The sequence below is a fragment of the Garra rufa genome, chromosome 19 (genome assembly GCF_049309525.1).
Source record: "Garra rufa chromosome 19, GarRuf1.0, whole genome shotgun sequence".
Lineage (NCBI taxonomy): Eukaryota > Metazoa > Chordata > Actinopteri > Cypriniformes > Cyprinidae > Garra > Garra rufa.
Window position 1 is genome coordinate 24953547 of NC_133379.1, and position 22700 is coordinate 24976246.

General features: G+C 35.9%; 1 protein-coding gene across 3 annotated transcripts in view; it reads right to left on the reverse strand.

The window, feature by feature from the left end:
* Nucleotides 1–2464: 2464 nt before the first annotated feature.
* Nucleotides 2465–22700, reverse strand: part of rictorb (RPTOR independent companion of MTOR, complex 2b) — a 37812-nt gene continuing 17576 nt past the window's right edge. For 2 of the 3 annotated variants that reach the window (XM_073824319.1, XM_073824318.1), the window contains 15 exons: nucleotides 22377–22453; nucleotides 21432–21510; nucleotides 20875–20984; nucleotides 20696–20783; nucleotides 20095–20187; nucleotides 19752–19858; nucleotides 17693–17961; nucleotides 13496–14516; nucleotides 11097–11274; nucleotides 10608–10707; nucleotides 10348–10422; nucleotides 8479–8679; nucleotides 8266–8389; nucleotides 7564–7702; nucleotides 2465–6257 (listed from right to left, as the gene is read on the reverse strand). In XM_073824319.1, coding sequence (XP_073680420.1) covers nucleotides 6183–6257; nucleotides 7564–7702; nucleotides 8266–8389; nucleotides 8479–8679; nucleotides 10348–10422; nucleotides 10608–10707; nucleotides 11097–11274; nucleotides 13496–14516; nucleotides 17693–17961; nucleotides 19752–19858; nucleotides 20095–20187; nucleotides 20696–20783; nucleotides 20875–20984; nucleotides 21432–21510; nucleotides 22377–22453 — 2736 coding nt within the window. In that variant the 3' untranslated portion in view covers nucleotides 2465–6182. Of the gene's footprint in view, nucleotides 6258–7563; nucleotides 7703–8265; nucleotides 8390–8478; nucleotides 8680–10314; nucleotides 10519–10607; nucleotides 10708–11096; nucleotides 11275–11897; nucleotides 11970–13495; nucleotides 14517–17692; nucleotides 17962–19751; nucleotides 19859–20094; nucleotides 20188–20695; nucleotides 20784–20874; nucleotides 20985–21431; nucleotides 21511–22376; nucleotides 22454–22700 lie in introns of all 3 variants that reach the window. The other variant, XM_073824317.1, reaches the window with a different exon arrangement.

Consider the following 22700-nt stretch of genomic DNA (forward strand, 5'->3'; position numbering starts at 1 on the left):
AGTAAAGTGAAAGGAGAGAGAGAAAATGGATTCACTAGGACATGAATAACTGCATTACCTTGAGTGTGTGAGGAAGCTACGCACCGCACCACAGCCCAACCGGGTTTTTAAAAAAAAAAATCAAAACTATATTTTGTTGATTTTTGTTATTTGGTCATTCAGATATACAAGAAGTACAACATTTCTTACTCTGATGGAGAAACTCTAGACCCTCTATTCATGTTGACATGACAAAAATGTAATATTTTATACTATGAGCAATGAATAATCTAATCAAACATAATTTATCAGGCCATTAAGAAGCAGTAATCCTGATTATTTGTGTATGACTACTGGACAAACTGAGGCTTGAAGTCTGTTCATGATAAGACCTTAATCATTTATGATGCGTGGCTATGACAATGAGTAGTAAACACACCACAGATGGTGAATGAACATACTTCGGTCTAAACAAATATGTGACCCTGGACCACAAAACCAGTCTTAAGTCGCTGGGGTATATTTGTAGCAATAGCCAAAAATACATTGCATGGGTCAAAATTTTTGATTTTTCTTTTATGCCAAAAATCATTAGGAAATTAAGTAAAGATCATGTTCCATGATGATTCTTTGTAAAATTCCTACTGTAAATATATCAAAATGTAATTTTTGATTAGTAATATGCATTGTTAAGAACCTAATTTGGACAACTTTAAAGGTGATTTTCTCAGTATTTTGATTTTTTTGCACCCTCAGATTCCTGATTTTCAAATAGATGTATCTCGGCCAAATATTGTCCTATCCTAACAAACCATACATCAATAGAAAGCTTATTTATTGAGGATTCATATGATGTATACATCTCAGTTTTGTAAAATTTAACCTTATGACTGGTTTTGTGGTCCAGGGTCACATATAGGCTACGTCCAAAACATCAAATGCTGATCCAGTACGTTTAAACCAAAAGTACCAAGGAATATTACTGAGAATAGAAAGCATTATTTTTTTACATCAAAACACACCAGACACATTCGTTTCAAGTGCTTTCACTTTAGATATGACGGAACATTTTGTATAACGTTAATATATTTTGCTGTCTCATCTGATTTCATACACCATAAGCGTTTGTTTGCTTATTTATTTCGCAACCTAATATATAAATAGTTTCAGTTGTTCAGAACATCTCTTCAGCTGTTAAATGACTCCAGAGTTGATTTTGTGTTTGTGAAGATCCATATTACTCATAGGACTTGCATAGTCATTCTTTACAGATGATACCAAGACCATATGTCTACTTTTATTTTAAAAAAGGAATCTTATCCCTGCTGAAAAAAACAGCATATGCTGGTTAGGTAGGTTTTGGTGCTGGGATGCTGGTTTTAGCTGGTTTATGCTGGTCCTTTGCTGGTTTATGCTGGTCATGTTGCTGGTCAAGGACCAGCATAAACCAGCAAAGGACCAGCATAAACCAGCAAATGGCCAGCATAAACCAGCTAAAACCAGCATCCCAGCACCAAAACCTACCTAACCAGCATATGCTGTTTTTTCCAGCAGGGAACAAGTCGTATCTGACTAAAAATGACTAAAATGTTTTAAAAATGGATTATGGCACAGAAGTTATGTAAATAATATACATTACCTAATAATATAGAACTATCGAATACGTGAGGCAAAGATAGGCTAATAATCAGGCAGGCTATGCCACAAAACACATCCAGCTAGTTAACATGTCAATTAGTTACATTACACTATCATTAATTCGTATTATTGGCAACACTAACATTACACAAAGTCGTTTATGAAAGTTTATGAAACGAATTAGAAGAATAAACACCCACCTGTGTAAAGTGTTCGCAGCCTCAAAAAGAATCAGCTGCGGTTTTTCTCAGATTATTTTCGTCCACAGCTAAACATGTAAAACGTATCAGAGCTGAGTTTTAGAAGTTCACTCGCAGTTCGCTCTTAGTACACGAGAGTAAAGTGTGTGAACTTGTAGTGGGAGGATCTCAGTGGGAGCGTGAGTGGGAGAAGTTATGAGCGTCATAGGAAAGGGAATCAAAAACAACAAGTTTATTCGTACGAAAATCTCGACTATTTTAGGATAATGTCGATATTTTCATGCGTACAGTAAATTCATTACAAGACGAGAGCTCAGTAAGTAGGAAGAATGTGATTTATACAGGTCTTGTCAGCGTTGACTGGAGATATCAGTATGGATTTAACGTTAGATTAACTCTTATAAGTGATGAGAATAGGCAACTACAGTCATATTACTAGATGGAAGCATTATCGTATCAGACAAAATATGCAAAAAACAAACAGTCAAGGGAGGGGGACTTTATACAATGACTGTTCAGTGGAAAGCAACGAGCCCTTTCTGTGGAATTCCTTCCCGGGTCTGCGTTGGCAACTTTTTTCAACGGAAAGGGTTCTAATTTGAAAAAAATAAAATCTTCAAGAAATACCAAACAACTTGAGAAATGCGTCAAGGAAATTGAGGTTTATTTTATCACGTAGGCATCCCTTTCATTAGATTCTCAAGGCCCATAGCTAATGCCCCCAAAACACATTAAATTATACATTTTAAAGAAACATTATAAGTATGTACAACAGTTTTAGACGTTTTTCCCTTCAGGAAAAATATAAATAACACTTCTTGCAACAGTCTCTGCAATTTCATTATTAAATGGTGCTTACATTTCATACAGTGCCCTGCAAAATCATGAGTGCACTTTAAGAAGAAGAAGAAGGAAAAAAAAAAATCACTGAAAGGTGCAGTTAGTTTTAGTTCGATGAACATATGTACATTTCAAATATACGCATTTCCTTTACACTCTTAGCAATAATGGTGATGGAGAAAACAACCCCTTTAAAATACTTGGAACTTGTTCCACAACTCTGCAATAATTGCCGCTTGTTATCATTTCTAAAACTTCATAAAAACACCAGTACATTTTTTATTAAATCCAAAATTCTTTTAAAAACAACTTGACAATGGCTTCCGGTTATGAGTTGCACACAACCCCTAGTGAAAAAAAAATGAAGCAAGAAAATGATAAAACATGATTTAACACTCTGGCATTCTGGGATATTTTCACAACACAACACTCTGAAGCTGAAATAATTTTTAAACGCTTCAGAAAATATTAGAGGTGGATTCCAGATTTATTTTGTTTAGAAAATGTCCAGCTAGTATATTATGCAATAAAAAAGGACCATATTTCTTTCTTTTTTTCTATTCATTATACTGCAGATAGGGGTTAGAATGCACATGCACTTAAAAGTTTCCCCAGAAACCTAAAAGGAAATACTGTAACAACAATTAGTATTATTGCTGGCCATATTAGACTCAGTTTTTAGATTAGAATAATAATGGAAGTTGAAACCTGATGCTTAATTTAAAAGCCAAGGCAGGCAAAGGCAGATTTATTAGTTTCTATAATAAATAAAAAAAAAATTAAAAAGAAAAAAGGGCAAAATTCATTAATTCTTAAAGTTAGGGTTAAAGCTAATACAAATAAGGCAAAAAATAAAGCTGCCTAAATCTTCAATAACAAGTCATTTGTGCATACAGAATTATCAGGCACATTGCATAGAAATAATTCATCAAATCTCAAACTTATACTTACAAAGTGGGGGTGTAACTATTAGTATTTTTTCCTTTTTATGCAATGTTAACTAGATTTATCCTAACCCTGAAGACATTTTATTAATCTCTTATTAAACCAAAATGGGTATGCGCAATACTAAGAATTGCTGTTATAAATATTGACAATGATTAAGCATAGTAGTTTATGGATGCCAGGCAGTTAAATTTGAGCAGAACATGTCAAAAGTTTACATACACCTTGCAGAATCTGCAAAATGTTAATTATTTTACCAAAATAAGAGGGATCATACAAAATGCATGTTATTAAGAGACGTTTATATATAGTCCAAAAGAGAATAGTTGAATTTATAAAAATGACCCCCTTCAAAAGTTTACATACACTTGATTCTTAAAACTGTTGCTACCTGAATGATTCACAGCTGTGTGTGTTTTTTTTAGTGGTATTCTTTTGTTTTCCAGCAATTTTGTGTATTTAAACCCTTTCCAACAATGATTTTGATCATATGCAACTATTACAGTGAGTTTAAACACTCACTGATGCTTCAAAAAGAAAAACAATGCATTAAGAGCCAGGGGTGTAAACTTTTGAACAGAATGAGGATGTGTATTTTTCTCATTTTGCCTAAATATCTTTTTCTTTTTTTTTTTTCATTTAGTACTTACATTTGAAAGCTACAAAATATACTAACATGTTTCCCAGAGGACAAAATAAGTTGAATTTACCCTGATCTTCAAATTCCAAAAGTCTTCAACCCCCGGCTCTGATGCATCAGGGAATGTTTGAAACCTTCTGTAATAGTTGCATATGAGTCCCTCAGCCTCAATGTGAAAAGATGGATCTCAAAATCATACAGTCATTGTTAGAAAGAAAAAAAAAAAATTCTGAAAAAAAGCAAGCAGCTTAACTGTTCAGGACAACCATCTCATGTCCAACTTTCACGAAACAACAACTAAAAAATTCAGGCAACAACAGTATTAAGAAACAACTGTATGTAAACTTTTGAACAGGGTCATTTTTATAAAATCAACTATTATTTTCTCTCGTGGAATATGTAAACATCTTTTATGTAAATATTCTGGTCCGTACTAAATAAAAAATAGCACGCATTTTGTATGATCTCTCTTATTTTGATAAAATGATTAAACAATTTGCAGATTCTGCAAGGTCAGAAAGCTCTCGGATTTCATTAAAATATCTTAATTTGTGTTCTAAAGATCAACAAAGGTCTTACGGGTTTGAAACGACATGAGAATGAGTAATTAATGACAGAATTTCATTAATTTTTGTGATGAACTCTTTAAGGATCAGTCTCAATCATGTCTTGTCAGTTTAACCTTAACTTCTGAGTCTGACCCAATATGTTCTTGTCAGTTTTTTGCACATCCAGGTTAAGAAAGGCATTATTAGCAATCCGAAAGAGAGAATAAAGTAAAGTACAAAGGTGTTTCTCATACACAAATATTGTTAAACATGTTTGGCGAGTTTTGTTTTTTATTAATGCTTCAATAATTAATGGTTTTCTCAATGGGTTCACTAAAATTACCTAAATGACTAAAAACAGAAAAGAGCTTAAAACTGCAAAACAGCAGTGATGAAATGCACTTTAACTTCCTCTTTTGAAGCCCACTGTCTACACGTACACCAAACATAAATAACACACAGCCAGTTTTATCCTGACTAATGGGCTAAAATAAAGTGAAAGGGACAGAGGAGCTGCTTGGACCAAACAATAAATAAGTGAATAAATAAATAAATATCTTACTGATGCTTTTTTTGGATGACGTTTCACATGTCAGTTAACAAAGTTACACAATAATACAATACAGTCACTATTGCATGATTGTGTAACAACATCATCGAATACACGTACATACATTTACTCAGGGATCGCTATGTGCTACGTCAAGATAAAAATCAATTCGATTAAGCAGAAAAGATTTATGACTCAGGTACAAAAAGAAACTAAAAACTGGCAGTTGCTAATTATTATTATTACTTAATGATGATTGTCTTACAAAGCAAATCACACCTGGACTAAGAGTGTTTGCTCAGCCTGGTTGCGAAAGCCATTTCATGCTTAAACAGAGTCATCCAAAAAAAAAAAAACAGCTGGAATGTTGTAGTGTTGAGGGATCTGCTCAGGAAAAAAAATGCTTTTGTTACGTGCAATCATACGCCAAGGCCCTTACAAAAGGACAAAATTGACTGAACGGAACTGACAGAAGTTTAACTCCCTTGAATGATTTTGCTCACTTGTATTTGAAATACAATTTGCATTGACTCACTGTTCAAATATTTGGATGTTTCACTTTCCGTTCAATGCGTTACAGTTGACATTTGACATTTACAAGCATTTGGTTGCAACATCCACCGTAGATGTCTACAGAGCGTCTGTGTAGAGTATATTTGTTCAGGTAAAAAGAGTTTGTTCTCTTAACGTACCGCTTCTCCTTCTTCCAGGTGACTTTCTCAATCCTCCCACGTCTGTTCCATAGATCTAGTCTCTTATTCTCTTATTGCGTTCATCTTAGGCCAAGAAAAAGATGAACAACTTCAGCAAGGAAGAGAATAGTCAGGAAAACACCTAGAGGATCACGACTCCGATGGAAGATCTACTGTGGTAGATTTCTTGGGCATTGACAGAATGCTCTCAGCCTCCTCATACATCTACAAATAAAAAAATATTATGACATGTATGCTTAGTAATGAAATGAAAGTGTTAAAAACAATCATTATTGTGCAATTCTGTTCATTTATACAAGTGGCATAGAAATTTAAACTCTTAAACCAGAATAAACATCAATATCACCAATGAAAAAGTATTTTTACACAGAAAATCTGGGTTTTGGAACCTTTTCCCCTTACTTGTGCAAATCACAAAACACAGTTTAGTTGTAGAAAAACTAGGGTTGCACAAAATGTTCGGCAACCGTAATTATTCAGCCGAAAGTAGCAAAGAAAAAACATATTTCTAAAATTTCGCAAGCGAAAAGGCTGAATAAATTACACCGAACAATGACGTGACGCGATCAAATAGAAGCGCGCACAAATGCAGCAAACATGTCAGCAGTGTAGAAGCATTTAAAACACCCTGAGAAAGACGCAAAAATCATTACAAGCACCGACAGCACGAGACTGTTTAGTATCACATCGCCTGTCTTCCATGAGAAGAGAAAGGGGTGGTTGTTTGCTGGTTACTGTATGATAACTGAAATCCCGAAATAGCCTTAAACCATAGTAAATAAACTGCAGATTTATGTTGTCTAATAAATTCTGACAGTGCTGCACAAGCTTGTTAGCAAGGGTTCAAAGTCCAAAGCGTGAGGGAAATCTGCGCTGAAACAACGTAATGAGAATCATTCATAAATCGGCTGCTGTCAGCAAAAAGTAGTACTGAGGTCTTCTTGCGGGTTTCCGCCAAAATAAGAGTCTACATTCATAAATGTTAGTATTGTAATTTTACTGTTCTGTAAAATAAAATAAAATAAAAAAAGACAAAAATAATGATAACAATCATTACAACAGCTCTATTAATACATTTATTATTATTCTCCTTTGCTCAGCAAGGCTGCATTTATTTGTTCATTAAAAACACGTGCCTGATTTAAGAAGGGGGTCTTAAAAATGGCCAAAGAATATTATTTAACTTATTAATTTTAAGTTAAATTGTGCTTTGTTGGTAGGCTATAATGTCTACTAGAGTGTTAAATTGTTGTTTTGTAATTTATTTTTTTCTTTGAAAAGCAAGACAAAACTGTAAAAAGCAAATATTGGCTATTTATTTTATGCAATGGTTAGAAAAACTGGCAAAACACATGGCGGAAAAACACAAAAAAAACATGTTTGGTAATCGGCCTTCGGCTCAGTGCGGAATTTTGTTCGACTTTGGCCAAGAATTTTCATTTCAGTGCATCCCTGAGAAAAACAGTTCTGTTTGGACTGTTTGGCTAATGTGAGAAAAGTTTCATATTACCGGAATGAACTGAACATCTTGAAAGAGCTCCTGAATGAAGCGTCGTGAAGCCAGTCTGAACATGCAGTGAGCCAACAGGTATGAAACTTCGGAATACAGGCAGATGTCATCAAATGCATAAGGAAACTTTTCCTTGATTCTGCAAGGCAACAAGTTACAATAAAAGAAAACTGAAAGACAAAACCTCTCTCTACTAAGCTTCATTTCCCCAGAAAGATTTCACTTTATACTGCCTCCAAAAAATCTAATTAAATTAATTTTCAGCTTACAGTTACAGCAATATTTAGTGAAACCTTAGTTGAGAAATTATTACTGAGATATTTCACCCAAAAATGAAAATTCTGTCATTAATTACTCACTCTCATATCGTTCCAAATCTTTAAGACCTTTGTTCATCTTCGGAACACAAATAAAGATATTTTTGATGAAGTCCAAGAGTTGTGTTGCATTAACAGCAAAGCAACTGACACATTCAAGGACCAGAAAGGTAGTAAGGACATTTTTAATATAGTCCATGTGACATCAGTGGTTCAACCTTGATGTTATGAAACTACTGTTTTTTCTTCCCTGTCAGTTCCGAAGCTGAACGAAGGTCTTACAGGTTTGGAACAACATGAGGGTGAGTAATTAATGACAGATTTGTCATTTTTGGGTAAACTATCTCTTTAAATTGAAACTGTTGTGAATGAATTATCTCTTTACGTGAGGAGTCCAGTTTCATTCCCTTTTGTTCCCACTGAGGAACTCAGGTTGATGACAAGCCGGAGCACCTCCTTCCTCAGAAGAACACGGCAGGCTGGAGCATCCTCTGGAATGTTTTTCACCCCTGGCAGAAAGACAGCATGCACAGTCAAACGATTAACAATTAACCTGCTTGAGATTTACCTGAATTTTTCAATCAGAGGAATTCCTCACCAAGAACAAGCTCTGTGCTGCGTGTGCTGCCACCAGAGCCCTGAGAGACAGCGTCACTGCAGCCAGACACTCCTGAGTACTTCGACTGAGGCATAACTTCCAGGTTGTGTAAGGACTGATTGCACCATTCTGAGAATGGAGCTTCGGGATAGTCTAAAACAGGGTTGCAAGTGCATAAGAACATGAGGAAACTCAAATTAACTTATGATGTTCTAACAGTGCCTTGCGAAAGTATTCATACTCCTTCATTTTTATTTTTTACATTTTGTTATGTTGCTGCCTTATGTTAAACTGCTTTAAATTACTTTTTTACACTCCATACACCATAATGACAAAGCAAAAACAGAATTGTCACAACAAAAAATAAAAAAGTACATTGCAGTACTTGGCTGAAGCGTCTTTACAGCCTCAAGTCTTTTTGGGTTTGATGCAACAAGCTTTGCACATCTGCATTTGGCAATAATCTGCCATTCTTCGCCTCACCTCTTCACCTCTCAAGCTCTGTCAGGTTGGATGAGGGCAGATGCGCATTTTTAGGTTTCTCCAGAAATGTTTAATTGGGTTCAAGCCTAGGCTCTGTCTGGGCCACTCAAGGACATTCACAGAGTTGTCTATAAGCCATTCTTGCTGTGTGCTTAGGGCCATTGTCCTGTTGGAATGTAAACCTTCTGCCCAGTGTGAGGTTCTGAATGCTCTGGACTGGGTTTTCATTAAGGCTATCTCAAAATGTTGTTGCATTGAGCTTTATTTTTTACTCTGATGAGTCCCTCAGTTCCTCCCACTGAAAAACAACCTCAGAGCATGAGGCTGCTCCAAGCACACTTTACTTCTGGAATGGTACTCTGTAGGTGATAAACAGTACCTGCTTTCCTTCAAACATGATGCTTGGAATTAAGGTTCATCAGACCACAGAATCTTGTTTCTCACAGTCTGAGGGTCCTTTAGGTGCTTCTTTGCATATGATTCCAAATTCCTAGTGTGTTTTCATGTCTTCACTGAGGAGAAGATTTTTCACCTCAGGGCTTGGTTTTGAAGAAGTATTTTATTCATCAAAATATGTATTTATCAAGTATAATCAATATGACTTTAACCATTTAAGTATCAAGTCATTCTACCATTTTAATCATGTATTGCCTGGGTGTAAAGAAGCCTACAAAAGCATTGCATAAAACCCGGGAAAGTGCAGACATGCACTGTATGCTGAAGCTGCACATCCTGTTTTGACACTAGATAATGAATATAAAGGAAAGAAAAGGAAAGGACGTGTGGCCAAGTATGGTAACCCATACTCGGAATTTGTGCTCAGCATTTAATTAGGAAATGTATTGAACATGCCTTGAGGAAAAACTGTATAAAATAGGGTGCAAACACGGATTCGGGAGTTTGCTCTGCAGAGTTCTCTCGGCCCTGTTGTCTCTGACAACAAAGTCTAGCTTTTGGCATCCAAACCCAAGACCCAAGAATGTTTCTTCAAATGGGAAAGAGGGAAAGCACTACAGTTTTTGTTCTGATATGCATTTCCAGCTGTTAGTTAGACCTTTTATTTCAAAATCATACCCATTCAATTAAATTTGCCAAATGTTAACTTCACTCGAAGCATAGGTACATCTACAAGCAATATGAATGCTCCTGAGCTAAATATCAACTGTCTCAGATAAGGGTATGAATACTTATGCTATGGAATCATTCAAGTTTTTTATTTGTAATAAATTTGCAAAGATGTTAAAAACTTGCTTTTGCAGGTTTGAGTAAAATATTGCATGCATTCTTACAGGTTTTTAGGGACATCTGGTCAAAGTGATACCCAGTATTGATTTAGATAAACTAACAGCTTACCTGTGCGGTTTTGTGTGGGAGTGTTTAAATTGCAGCCAAGCACGTATAGCCCTGCACAGTAAAGGCAGTTCTCCTCATTGTGCTCCTGTAGGCCGGTCTCTTCCGTGCCTAGCTGCTGGTGCTGGTCTAACCGGCTCACTGCAATCAGCTCTGTGATACTGAGCTGAGATCGCAGAACGGAATGCCTGGATCCGTCACTGGAACCTGAGAAAAGAAAAGCACTCAGTTACTGAAACAGTAGCGAGAACCTAATGCTATGGCAATAGTATACAAAGCTGATTAAACAACATAACCATTCCCATTTTTACCATCCGAATCTCCTGAGAAGAACTTTGCTGATCGGTCCTCAGACGGTGGACTTGTCCTCTTCTGGAAGTAAGGTATGTCTTTAATCTAGATAGCAAACAAATACAATAAAGTCAAGTTTAATATTTCAAATTTAGAAGGTATTTTTGTAATGTCCGTTTACACTTGGTACTGACATGCTTTTTGGTTGAACCACTGATGTCACATGGACTATTTAAACAATGTCCTTAATACCTTTCTTGGCCTTGAACATGGTAGTTGCATTGCTGTCTATTCAAGGTCAGAAAGCTCTCGGATTTCATCAAATATCTTAAGTTGTGTTCCAAAGATGAACAAAGGTCTTACGGGTTTGACATGAGTGTGAGTAATTAATAACAGAAATATCATTTTTGGGTGAACTATTCTGAACTGGGATCAGATCACCAGAGATGGATGTTAGGACCAGGTATAAACAGGATAATTGAGTAGTTAGTAACCTGGAACATGCTGTTGATGTTCATTGGCAGTGCAAGGCCAATGTAGTCATCAGAGTTGCCATATGTGGCGCAGGACACCATAGAACGCACTGAGGAGGAACGCTGCAGGGAGGTTTGGCTGATTGGGCTCAGAAGATCCTCCTTATCCAGAGATGCAAAACTCAAAGCTTTGAGGAACCTGTATTCATAGAGAAAGGGAAAAAAAATCAGAGAGAAGAATTTGGAAGGAGGACAACATTGGGAAGGAGAGAAAATGGGAGGTTTGGATATTTTGAAAACTACTTGTGCTGATATTGGATTACTGTTTTGCTAGCAGATGATTGGTGGGTTTGTCAATGTGGGAACAGGCTGGTGAAGCTTTTTCACATTTCAGAATGAGCAGCTTTGTCATTAGCTGCATCATGCAAGTACTGTAGGTCAAAAACCTCTACATGCTTACTGGATCAAATGCGGGAATCAGTTGGTTCACATCAGCAAACTACTTGAAGGAATTCTGTGACGATGGAGACGGGGCGCAGGTTAGAAAGTCTTATTTAGAACTACATACAATCAATGAGGAATGAGGAGAGTTTACTTTGTCCTACTGTGGGGAGGTCATTTGAAGGGCTGAGGAGTCATGGTTGTAGAGAATCAGGTTAAGGTATGGGCTGTGGGAGCGCTAATGAGAAATGAAAAAGGGGGGGTTCGAAGTACGACGAAATAGAAGCCAAGGAGGCCAGGGTTTTTGAATTGTAAAAATGTACTGAAGTGGATGTTCGAATTGAAAGAGGGGATTGTAAGCCCTAGGGACGGTCCACGCACCGTGGCAGCAAAGATCTGCGATGGGGCCTGCTCGAACCTTGGCCCAGACATCTGAAGCGCTTTTTAGTATACCTGAGAGGGACCATCAGAAACAGACCACATTATTTCCAAAGGGAGCAGTGCTTCCCAAATGGCTTTTGGGGTAACACTAATGGGGAACTCTAGTGCTCATTTCTTGTCTGATTAACATTGATATTTCTAGAATTTATGGTTTTATGATCTTTTCAGGCTGACACACATCACAAAAAGGAACAATACCAAAGGAAGTCTAAAGAAGAATGACTTCCTCTATATTGTCTTAACTCCTAATGACTCCTCTGAGAAATTTTTATTGAGTCAAGACATCTTGAAACCTTCGGAGCCAAACAATAATGGTGGTGGGGCCCTATGATTTCCACGATGTGGAAAACACAGATGGAGTCATGGAATCAAGTCATAAAAATGGAATTTACTGTATAATGCGGAATGTCACGGTATTAGCTAAGTTTTATGTCTGTGAATGTTAAGCCGCAAAAATACTAACTAAATATGAATCCTATTTGTTCTGCATGTCACTGTGTGAATGAATGGCCGCTGTTTCGATGCGGAAAACGCAGACGGAATCAAGTCATAAAAACGGAATTTACTGTATAACACTGAATGTCATGGATTTTGCTGAATTTTGGATAAATAAATGATGTCTGTGAATATTAATCACAATGTTCTGCATGTTTAGTTTGGTTTGCTACACAAATACTGAAACGTGTGTGATGCTCGCTGTGTTTTCAGCTTCTGTCGCCTCAATATATGAGTACATAAACACATAAGTATAATCTCTAGAACTGTTCCAAGAGTCTGTACCATTTCTTGTGAGAAACACTATCGTCATAAGATATACAAACAGAAACTTAAAGGTCTTCACAGCAACTGTCAAAATAAAAGTTCAGTTTAACTTGAATAAATTTTGACAGAATTATATTACTTAATGATGGTGCTACTACTACTACTAATAAAATTATTATTAAAACATTATTTTTAAGGAATATTTGCCGAAAAAAAATTATTTGAAAAATGTATTTCTAACAAAATAAATAAATAAATAAATAAAATCAATTAATTATATAGTTTTTATATATTATTAAAAATCTAACTAAACCAATATGTATTTCAAAAAATGAATGGAAAACAGAATTTAGAAAAAATAAAACTGAGAACTGAGAAAACTGAGAACTGAAAATTAAAACGTATTTCAGGGCCTTAACTATTTTTGTTAAACCTTTAAAAAAAACTGCTGTTAAATTGTGTACGTTTCATGATTTCAATTAATTAGACATGCTTTTTGATTCATTTTTCTTAATTTAACCATTAAAACAGAGTCTAGAAAAATTAAAACAGAAAAAACGGAATTCAGAAAAATTCAAATGGAAAAAAAATAAAATTGAATTTGGAAAAAATAAAACAGATTTCATAGGGCCCTACTGTGGATGCATTCTGTGAATGGTGTGTGATATAACTGGTGTAAAGTGTACAATGTTGCTATGAAAGAAAGTAAAAAAAGGGTGGCGTAATGACAGAAAAAGGAAAGAGTTTTGCACCATCTGCTGGTCCATCTGCTTTACCTGCGTGGTGTGAGTCTGGAGTCCAGGCTGCCAGTTTTCATAGTGATGGCATCAGTGAAGAGCACGTCTTTAGCAGGCGAGGCGAGTGCCTCGCTATGGGAAAGGGAAGGATGAATGCGTTGCTGCTGCAGTCGTTTGAGGGTAGCGTATCCCAATGCGTCCCGAGGGCTGGTATACATGAAGCTACAGTCCGTCAGGCTTGAAATGGTCGTGACAGAGGGCGATTTAAGGGACTGAGCCCTGCGTGGCAAAGTATGAGAGGAACCTGGTGGCATCAGCAGTACGGAGTTAGATTTGGACAGGGGCAGGTGGTTGGACTGGGGCGTGAGAGAATTAAGTGTTTTGACAGTTTGAGTGCTAATAACCGTATTGAGACTAACACAGTCTGTGTCGATGGTGGAAGAATCCACACCTCCCACCGTCTCTCGGGATGGGCTGGAGCTCATAGAGCTGATGCCACTGGTGGTTGTGTCTGTGTTAAAACTCTGGCTGCGACTTTTAAACTGAGCCCCGGACCCAGAGGTTGAGCCATCACCGGCTAGTCTTTCCCGACTGGTCTGCTCTCGTTGGGTGTCTCCAACCCCTGAGCTCCGTTCGGCAGCTTTGTTCTCTCCAATACTAGATGTGCTGCCTTGAGTTTCGGAAGTCTTGCTGCCTACAAAAGAGGTATCTAGACTAACGCTTGGGCTTTTCGGCAGATGTCCGTCAGTAAATACTGGACTGAAGACATCTCCCTGAACTGGAGAGAATATAGAGGGCTCTGTAACTGTGCGTATCCGCCTTAGGCCTCCTAACGTAGGCTCACCATGGAGTTTACTGCTGCTACCAGTGCCTTTGGGATCACTAGTACTGCGGAGTTTCTTTCCAGAGAGAGAAATGAGGAAGCGGTTTCGGACAAGTCGACTGGAGGCCAATATGGTGAAGGGACTGCGGTCCTTTAGGAGTTTAGGTCTGAAGTACAGTGGCTGGTCCTCTGAAAGCTCAGGGCTTTCTAACTTGTCATCATCCATGATGTACATGCCTGAAAAGGAATGCATTTTAGGCAATTTTATTTATAGATTTACCACAAGATGAAATGTACATAGTATCTGCATTAGTACAGTGTGTGGTTTGTTTTAAAAGGGTCATGAACTGAGAACCCTAAATTCCCAAGAGGTCATTGTACTATAAAAACATCCTTTAAGTTTCTAAAAACAGCTTATATTAAAGCCAGTCCAGAAGATAAAACAATAGTTGAATTTATAAAAATGACTCTTTTCAAAAGTTTACGTACACTTGATTCTTAATACTATGTTATCTAAATGATCCACAGTGTTTTTTTGTTTAGTGTTTAGTTGTTCATGAGTCTTTTGTTTGCCCGCTGTTGTTCAGAAAAATCCTTCAGGTCCCACAAAGTCTTTGGCTTTTAGCATTTTTGTGTATTTGAGCCCTTTCCAACAATGACTATATGATTTAGAGATCCATCTTTTCACACTGAGGGACTCATATGCAACTATTACAGAAGGTTCAAATGCTCACTAATGTTCCAGAAGAAGCACTTAAAGCTGGGGGGTGTTAACTTTTGAACAGAATAAAGATATGTACATTTTTCTTATTTTGCCTAAATATACTGCCATTCAGAAGCCACAAAGGATACTTGCATGTTTCCCAGAAGACAAAATAAGTTCAAGTAAACTTCAAAAGTAAACTTTTGACCTCAACTGTAAGAGAGGCGAAGGTCTATGCAAAAACCAAACAAATAAGATTGTTCTGAATACAACAACGCACTGTGCAGTGCATAGTAGTGGAAAAACTGGTCTTTGCATTGCCTCCCTTCTGATTCCAGTGCTAGTAAAGAGTGGATGAACTTTATTTTTATTAAAGTTCCAGGCCGCATCAGTGAGAACTTGGACCTTTGTTTACTTAATTTTACCACTGATTCGTTTACAATCAAGGCACAGTTCGACGTGGGATTTTCAGAAAGACTGAAACTAAAAGAAGATGTTGTGCCAGCTATGAATCCAACAGTAATGCCGCACACTAAAACTTGTGAGTAACTGTTTTTATTATGTGGTCACTATTAGTCTATTACAGATCGTTTGATATGTATTAATTATTCATACGTTTTCAGAGAAGTTCATAGTTTACTCACCACTTTGTCAAAGATGGTCTTTCTTTCTACAGTTGTAAAGAAATTTTGTTTCTTTTTTAGGAAAATATTTCAGGATTCCTCTCCATACAGTGGACTTCAGTGGTGCCAGTGAGTTTGAACTTACAAAATGTCATTAAAATGCAGCTTCAAAGAGCTCTAAACTATCCCAGCAGAGGAAGAAGAGTCTTATTTAGCGAAACAATTGGTTATTTTCTAAAAAAAAAAAAAAAAAAAAAAAAGACAATTTATATACTTTTTAACCTCAAATGCTCATCTTGTCTAGCTCTGCGTGAACTTCTGGTCTAAGACAATTCGCCACGTCTATTCGAACAGAGCGTTCTGATGAGTTGAGATAAAAACAGGACAGAAAATAGCCTGTTAGTTCTAAATTATAATTTTTGTTGACATAATAATCTTGATAACAATATAATGGGAACTCAGAGAACAGTACAAAATAATAAAAAAAGGCAGTTCATGACCTTTTTAAAGTCTGTGCCAAGAACAACTCAACCTTTTCCCCTTTCCCAGATTCTAACACCAGTCAGGATTACTGACTGCTTAGTCATCTAAAACCAGTCAGTGGGTTGATGATGACACATTACTTTAAGTCATGTCTAAAGCACAACTCTGTATAAATGTAAACCCAACTATTGCATTAACCAAGAAAGATACCCTTTATAGCTAAATTTGGCTCGTCAAGAAGTGCAATTGAAAACAAAGTTCTAATTTGTTGACACTTATAAGTCTGGAAATGGCTTTAAACATAACTATTTGAAGTGAATCACTTCAACATTCAAAGGACCATTTCTAAATAGATAACATTTCACATCACTCACATTCAGTCTAGGCCAGATAAATTCTGACTAAAAGAGTCTACAAGAGTCTCGTCTTATTCGATATCAAATGCATGTGAAAGAAATTACACAACGCAGTTACACAACCCTAATACAAAAACAGGAAGGAAAAAGCATCTCTAAATTTCGTAGAAACAAAGATCGCAAAGCATTTGTGCTATATGCCATACTGTTTTAATACATTAAAGGATCAGTTCACTTCCAAAATAAACTATTTCTGATAATTTACTCATCCCCATGTCACCCAAGATGTTCATGTCTTTCTTTCTTCAGTCAAAAAGAAAGGTTTTTGAGGGAAACATTCCAGGATTTTTCTCCATTATAATGGACTTCAATGGTGACCAATAAGTTGAAGGTCCAAATTGCCATTTCAAAGCAGCTTCAAAAAGCTCTACATGATCCCAGACAAGGAAAAGGGTCTTATCTAGCAAAACGATTGATAATTTTCTAAAAAGTATAAAAATGTATATATTTTTAACCACAAATGTTCATCTTGCACTGGCTCTGCGAAGCACGACTTAACGCCTTAAGTAATCACATTGGAAACGTCACATGCAGTTAGTTCTTCGTCTGTGTTCCTTCTCAAAAAGGAAGGGTAGGGTGAAAAACTCTCCTTATTTTCCTAACTTATTTTCTCCTCCAACTTCAAAATCGTCCGACATTGTTTTACCTTTTTTTGTAAAGAGCGTTTGACTTTCTATGGACATTCACTTTGACTACGTAATGCATGAGGTTGAGCTAGTGCCAGATGATCATTTGTGATTAAAGTATATCATTATGTAATTTTTTTGGGAAGTTAAGACCCTTATTCCTTGGCTGGGATCGTGTAGAGGCCTTTGAAGCTGCATTGAAACTGCAATTTGGACTTTCAAACCATTGGCTTCCATTGATGTTCACTATATGGAGACAAAAACAAAACAATTTCCTGAAAAAAAAAAACTGAAAAAAGAAAGACATGAAAATCTTGGATGACACAGGGATGAGTAAAAATGAAACTAATCCTTTAAATAAATAATCTTAATATACAGTAGTTGAAATAAAGACTGAATATTTAAAAATGAAACACCTTCACAGCATTAAAAGCCCATCTTCTAAGATAATAATATAAGCAAATAGGAAGCCCATCTGAAAATTGGTAAGACCTCCACCCTAAACCACAGTGTTATATTAAGGGCCATTAGTCATGAATGAGTGGATGGGAGCGGCACTCACTAGGTTGAGTGGAGTCACTCTCGCTGTTGTGTCGGGAGCTGGTGGATTCAGAGTTCAGGCTGAGGGTGCTGGGCACTGAGGACAGGTGGATGAGGGGTTGCTGTTGTTGTCGCTGCTGCTGCTGCTGGTTCTGGTTCTGCTCCACCTCATCTGGCACCACAGGCCAAAGCTGTCTGCGATTGTGCTTAACTGCATCCCAACCATGCAGTTTGAGAAGCTCACAACCCTGCTTAGTTTTAGAAATGAGTCCCAGAACATAAAGACATGTCCTGAGAGTGGGGGAAGGAAAGGAAAAAAATTGATTAAGCCAACACAAAGACTAGAATGTGTAAAAACGAAAGAATGCAAGATTGCCAAATAGTCAGGGAGGAGGTATGACACAATTCAGAGTGATGCAAACCCAGAAAAAAATGTTTTCTGAGAAAATCATTTTGAAACTGCGGAAGTGTCAGGAGAGGGGTTCACCGTTAACTTTCCATTTACCTCATGTCTAGTCACCCAGTTGGGTAAGCTGTGCAATATCTCTGCGCAATGGTGACCAGTCTTATTTTTGTTATTTTACAACTGGAACCATGCATTTTCTTAAAAAGAAAAAAGAAGCATTGGCTATTTTCATATGGCCCTATGAAAATCTGTTTTATTTTTTTTTTCCAAATTCCAATTTTCCGGATTCCTTTTTTTTTTTTTCAGTTTTAATTTTTCTAGACTGTTTTAATGGTTAATTTAAAAAATACTAAACAAAACATTACTAAATAATTGAAAATCATAAAATTTACACAATTTAACAACAATTTATTAAAAGTTTAACAAAAATTTAATTAAGGCCCTATGAAATAAGTTTCATTTTATTCATTTTTTCTCAAATTCAGTTTCTGGATTTTATTTTAATGGTTTTATTACATTTCACCTAACATTTTAGAAAACTTGTAATACAATTTTTTACTCAATTTACTCAATTTTGTAATCAATGGATGGATGGATGGATAATTGGGTAAGGTAAAAACTATTAGTTAATTTTTTACCCTATTCACCTGCAGTGTTTCGCCTTAAGTAATATTTTATGAAATCGGTTTTATTTTTTCCCAAATTCTGTTTTATTTCTTCCAAATTCCTTTTTAAGTTTTCTGGAATCCTTTTTTATTTTTTATTTTTTTTTTCAGTTTTAATTTTTCTAGACAGTTATAATGTTTAATTAAAAAAATACCAAACAAAACATTTCTAAACAATTGAAAATCATGAAAATTTAACAACAACTTATTAAAAGTTTAACAAAAATTTAATTAAGGCCCTATGAAATAAGTTTCATTTTATTCAAATTCAGTTTCTGGATTCTATTTTAATGGTTTCATTAAAATCAAAAGCATATCTAATTAGTTTATAAGAATTTTAATTATTAAAAAAAAAAATATTTATTCTTTTTTCCCCAGAAATACTGGGTTTTTACATTTTTCTGGTAAATAAATTCTGGTAAATATTTTATTCCTTACAAAATTATGTTTTAGGAATAATTTCATTGGCAGTAGTACTATCAATACATTGAGTAATATTTTCTGTCACAATTTATTCAAGTTAAATCAAACTTTTATTTTGACAGGTTGCTAAAAAGACCTTAAAGTTCCTGTTTGTATATAATATGATGATAGTTTCTCTCAAAAGAAACTGTAAAAGTGACTCTCGTCGCATTTTGATCTATGTGAACTGACCTACTTTTGATTTATTTATCCAAATTTTTGCAAATTCCGTGACGTTTTGCATTATACAATAAATTCCATTTTCATGACTGGATTCTTCGATTCCATCTGCGTTTTCTGCTTTGTGGAAATCATAGGGCCCTACATTATAATTTCAGATATCTTTTCTTTACTGTTATTTTTCTGAGCAATTAGTTACAGTAAACAAAATGAATTTCTTTTAAGGTATTTTGAGCTTTTTGAAAGCACCCATGTCAGAACTAACCCACTACCCACCTGAATCCTAATTTGTGCATTTGATTTAAATGGCATATCTAAATTTTGCCATTATATGCAGCCAAGTTGAACCTGTAATCAAGAGCACATACCCCCTAATAGACAGAACCTCACAGTCATGGGCAAGAGCGACGATATCTGGAATTACATTCTCTTCCTGTAGCAAGTTCAGTCCCCAGTTAGATGTGCCAATGTTTCCCTTGAAGCAAGCAGAGTAATGAGTTTATACTTTCAATAATATTACTAATGCTACAGATAATTATTACCACAAAGGCAGCAGAGAAAGACTACATGTCTCACAAGACAAATTCTAAAATTAGGAAGTGGTTGACACAGGAAGTGTCCTCATAAACCATGCTCATATTGTAATACCTATGCCATTATATACATTTGTGTCCTCATAAACCATGAACCCACAAACATGCAGCAGCTCACCAGGGCCCAAAGAGCAGCTTTAAGCTGTTTAATGCCATCCCATTTGTCCAACACTGGGCAGCGCACCGTGTAGCTCAGGTCTGAAACTACATTCTACAAAAAAAAAATAAAATAAATAAAGGCATTATATGAAGAAATGCAGAAATGCATCACCATCAGGATCTGCCATTAATGCCTGGACCACAAAACCAGTCTTAAGTAGCACAGGTATATTTGTAGCAATAGCCAAAAATACATTGTATGGGTCAAAATTATAGATTTTTCTCTTATATTAAGTAAAGATCATGTTCCATGAAGACATTTTGTAAATTTCCTACCATAAATATATAAAAACTTAATTTTTGATAAGTAATGCGCATTGCTAAGAACTTCATTTGGACAATTTTAAATGCAATTTTCTTAATATTTTGACTTTTTTGCAGCCTCAGATTCCAGATTTTCAAACAATTGTATCTCGGCCAAATATTGTCCTATCCTGACAAACCATACATCAATGGAACATTTACTTATTCAGCTTTTTTCATATATAAATCTAAAATAAAAAAAATGACCCCTATGACTGCTTTGGTGATCCAGGGTCACAAATGATTTTAAAACATACCTGAGCTTCCAGCAAATGACAGCCTGTCTTATCATGTACAAGTTGCCCATACAAATGCACAGGAAGAAAAACATTTGGTCTTTGTAACCTGTAGGAACAGATTTTAGATGCTGAAAAAGTTCTGGATGACTTTCTTCCAAATCATAATACAGGCATAATACAAAGTTTCCAAAGAAAACCTTTGGTTGCTCCGTCGCACGTAGTTATCCCCATCCACTGGTTTACGGTAAGTAGTGAGCGCTTCATTTAGCTGTTCCTCTATGAGGTCCACATACTTGAGATTGTATTCCTACAAGGAAACAAAGATAATTGGACAGAAAGGGTATGGTAAGCCCAAGTTTGCAAACTTTATACTAGTTCATGTACTACAGCCAAATGTGACCCTGGACCACAAAACCAGTCATAAGTAGCACAAGTATATTTGTAGCAATAGCCAACAATACAATTTCTTTTAAGCCAAAATTCATCCATGAAGATATTTTGTACATTTCCTACCATAAATATATCAAAACTTAATTTTTGATTTGTAATATGTCAATGGAATCAATGGAAAGCTTATTTATTCAGCTTTCAGATGTATAAATCACAATTATTTATTTTTTTTTAATTGAGCCTTATGACTGGTTTTGTGGTCCGGGGTCACAAATAATAAATACAAACATGTGCAGAACATCTTTTATTATAAAACAATTGAACACACTTTTAACAGTGCAGAATAACAATAAACATAAATTACCTTCTGCCACTTCTCTAGTTGTTTAGTGACGTATCCCCTTTCATTTAGATAGGAGAACCCCTTTGGAATGGACAAAAACCTGGAAATGGATGCCACATTATCAGATGAAAATGAGATGTTTCTTATGCAAAACAGACTCTTTTTAAATTCACTGTTAGTCAGTTAAACACAATTCATAGACAAGATGTTCATGTTCAGGTCTTTCGTTTTTCAGTCGAAAAGAAATTAAGGTTTTTGAGGAAAACATTCCAGGATTTTTCTCCATATAGTGGACTTTTAAGGTGGCCAATGGGTTGAAGGTCCTAATTGCAGTTTCAATGCAGCTTCAAAGAGCTCTACACAATCCTAGCCGAGGAATAAGGGTCTTACCTAGTGAAATAATTGGTCATTTTAAAAAAGCAAAAAACAAAAACAAATGTATATACTTTTATCTGCAATTTGGACCTTCAACCCTGTTGGCTCCCATTGAAGTCCACTATATGGAGAAAAATCCTGGAATGTTTTCCTCAAAAACCTAAACTTCTTTTTATTTGACTGAAGAAAGAAACACATGAGCATCTTGGGTGACATGGGGTGAGTAAATTATTAGGAAATCTTTATTCTGGAAGTGAACTTCTACTTTAATCTCAAATATTAACTAAACTTTTCAGGCAATTTTTTCAAAAAGTCTGCTTGTGTGATCTCAATGCTCAGTCATTGCGCTTACAATGTTACAAAATATTTCTATTTCAAACAAATGCTGTTCTTTTAAATGCTACATGTATCAAGGAATCCTGTTTTGATAATAAGAAATCGAGCACAAAATCAGCATATTAGAATGATTTCTGAAGGATCACATGACACTGAAGACGTAATGCCTGCTGAATATTTTGCCTCTGTGGAAGAAATATGTACAGTAGTGCACCTTCAAACGGAGTAGCTATATAGGGAATATCTGAACTTTACCTCAGCAGCAACATCACACCCTTGTCTCCCAGATGAGTTAGTGCTGGCTTCATCTGAATCAGAGCATGTAAATTTGCCTAAGATGACATGATCATAAAAAAAAAGCAGTCATGTAATTAGACATGTATTCACAAGCAACGATATAACTGTCAAATATTAGTACTCTGAGAAGGATTTTGCCCTAGATGCTAGTGGTTTACAGATCATCATAACAGATTCCTGGAACACAGCTACCCTGGAACAGCACAGTTAATTCACAGATGCCTCCAAAATCAACACAACTTTCTGCCAAGTTAAACTCTTCAGTGTCAATAACACCCCCCC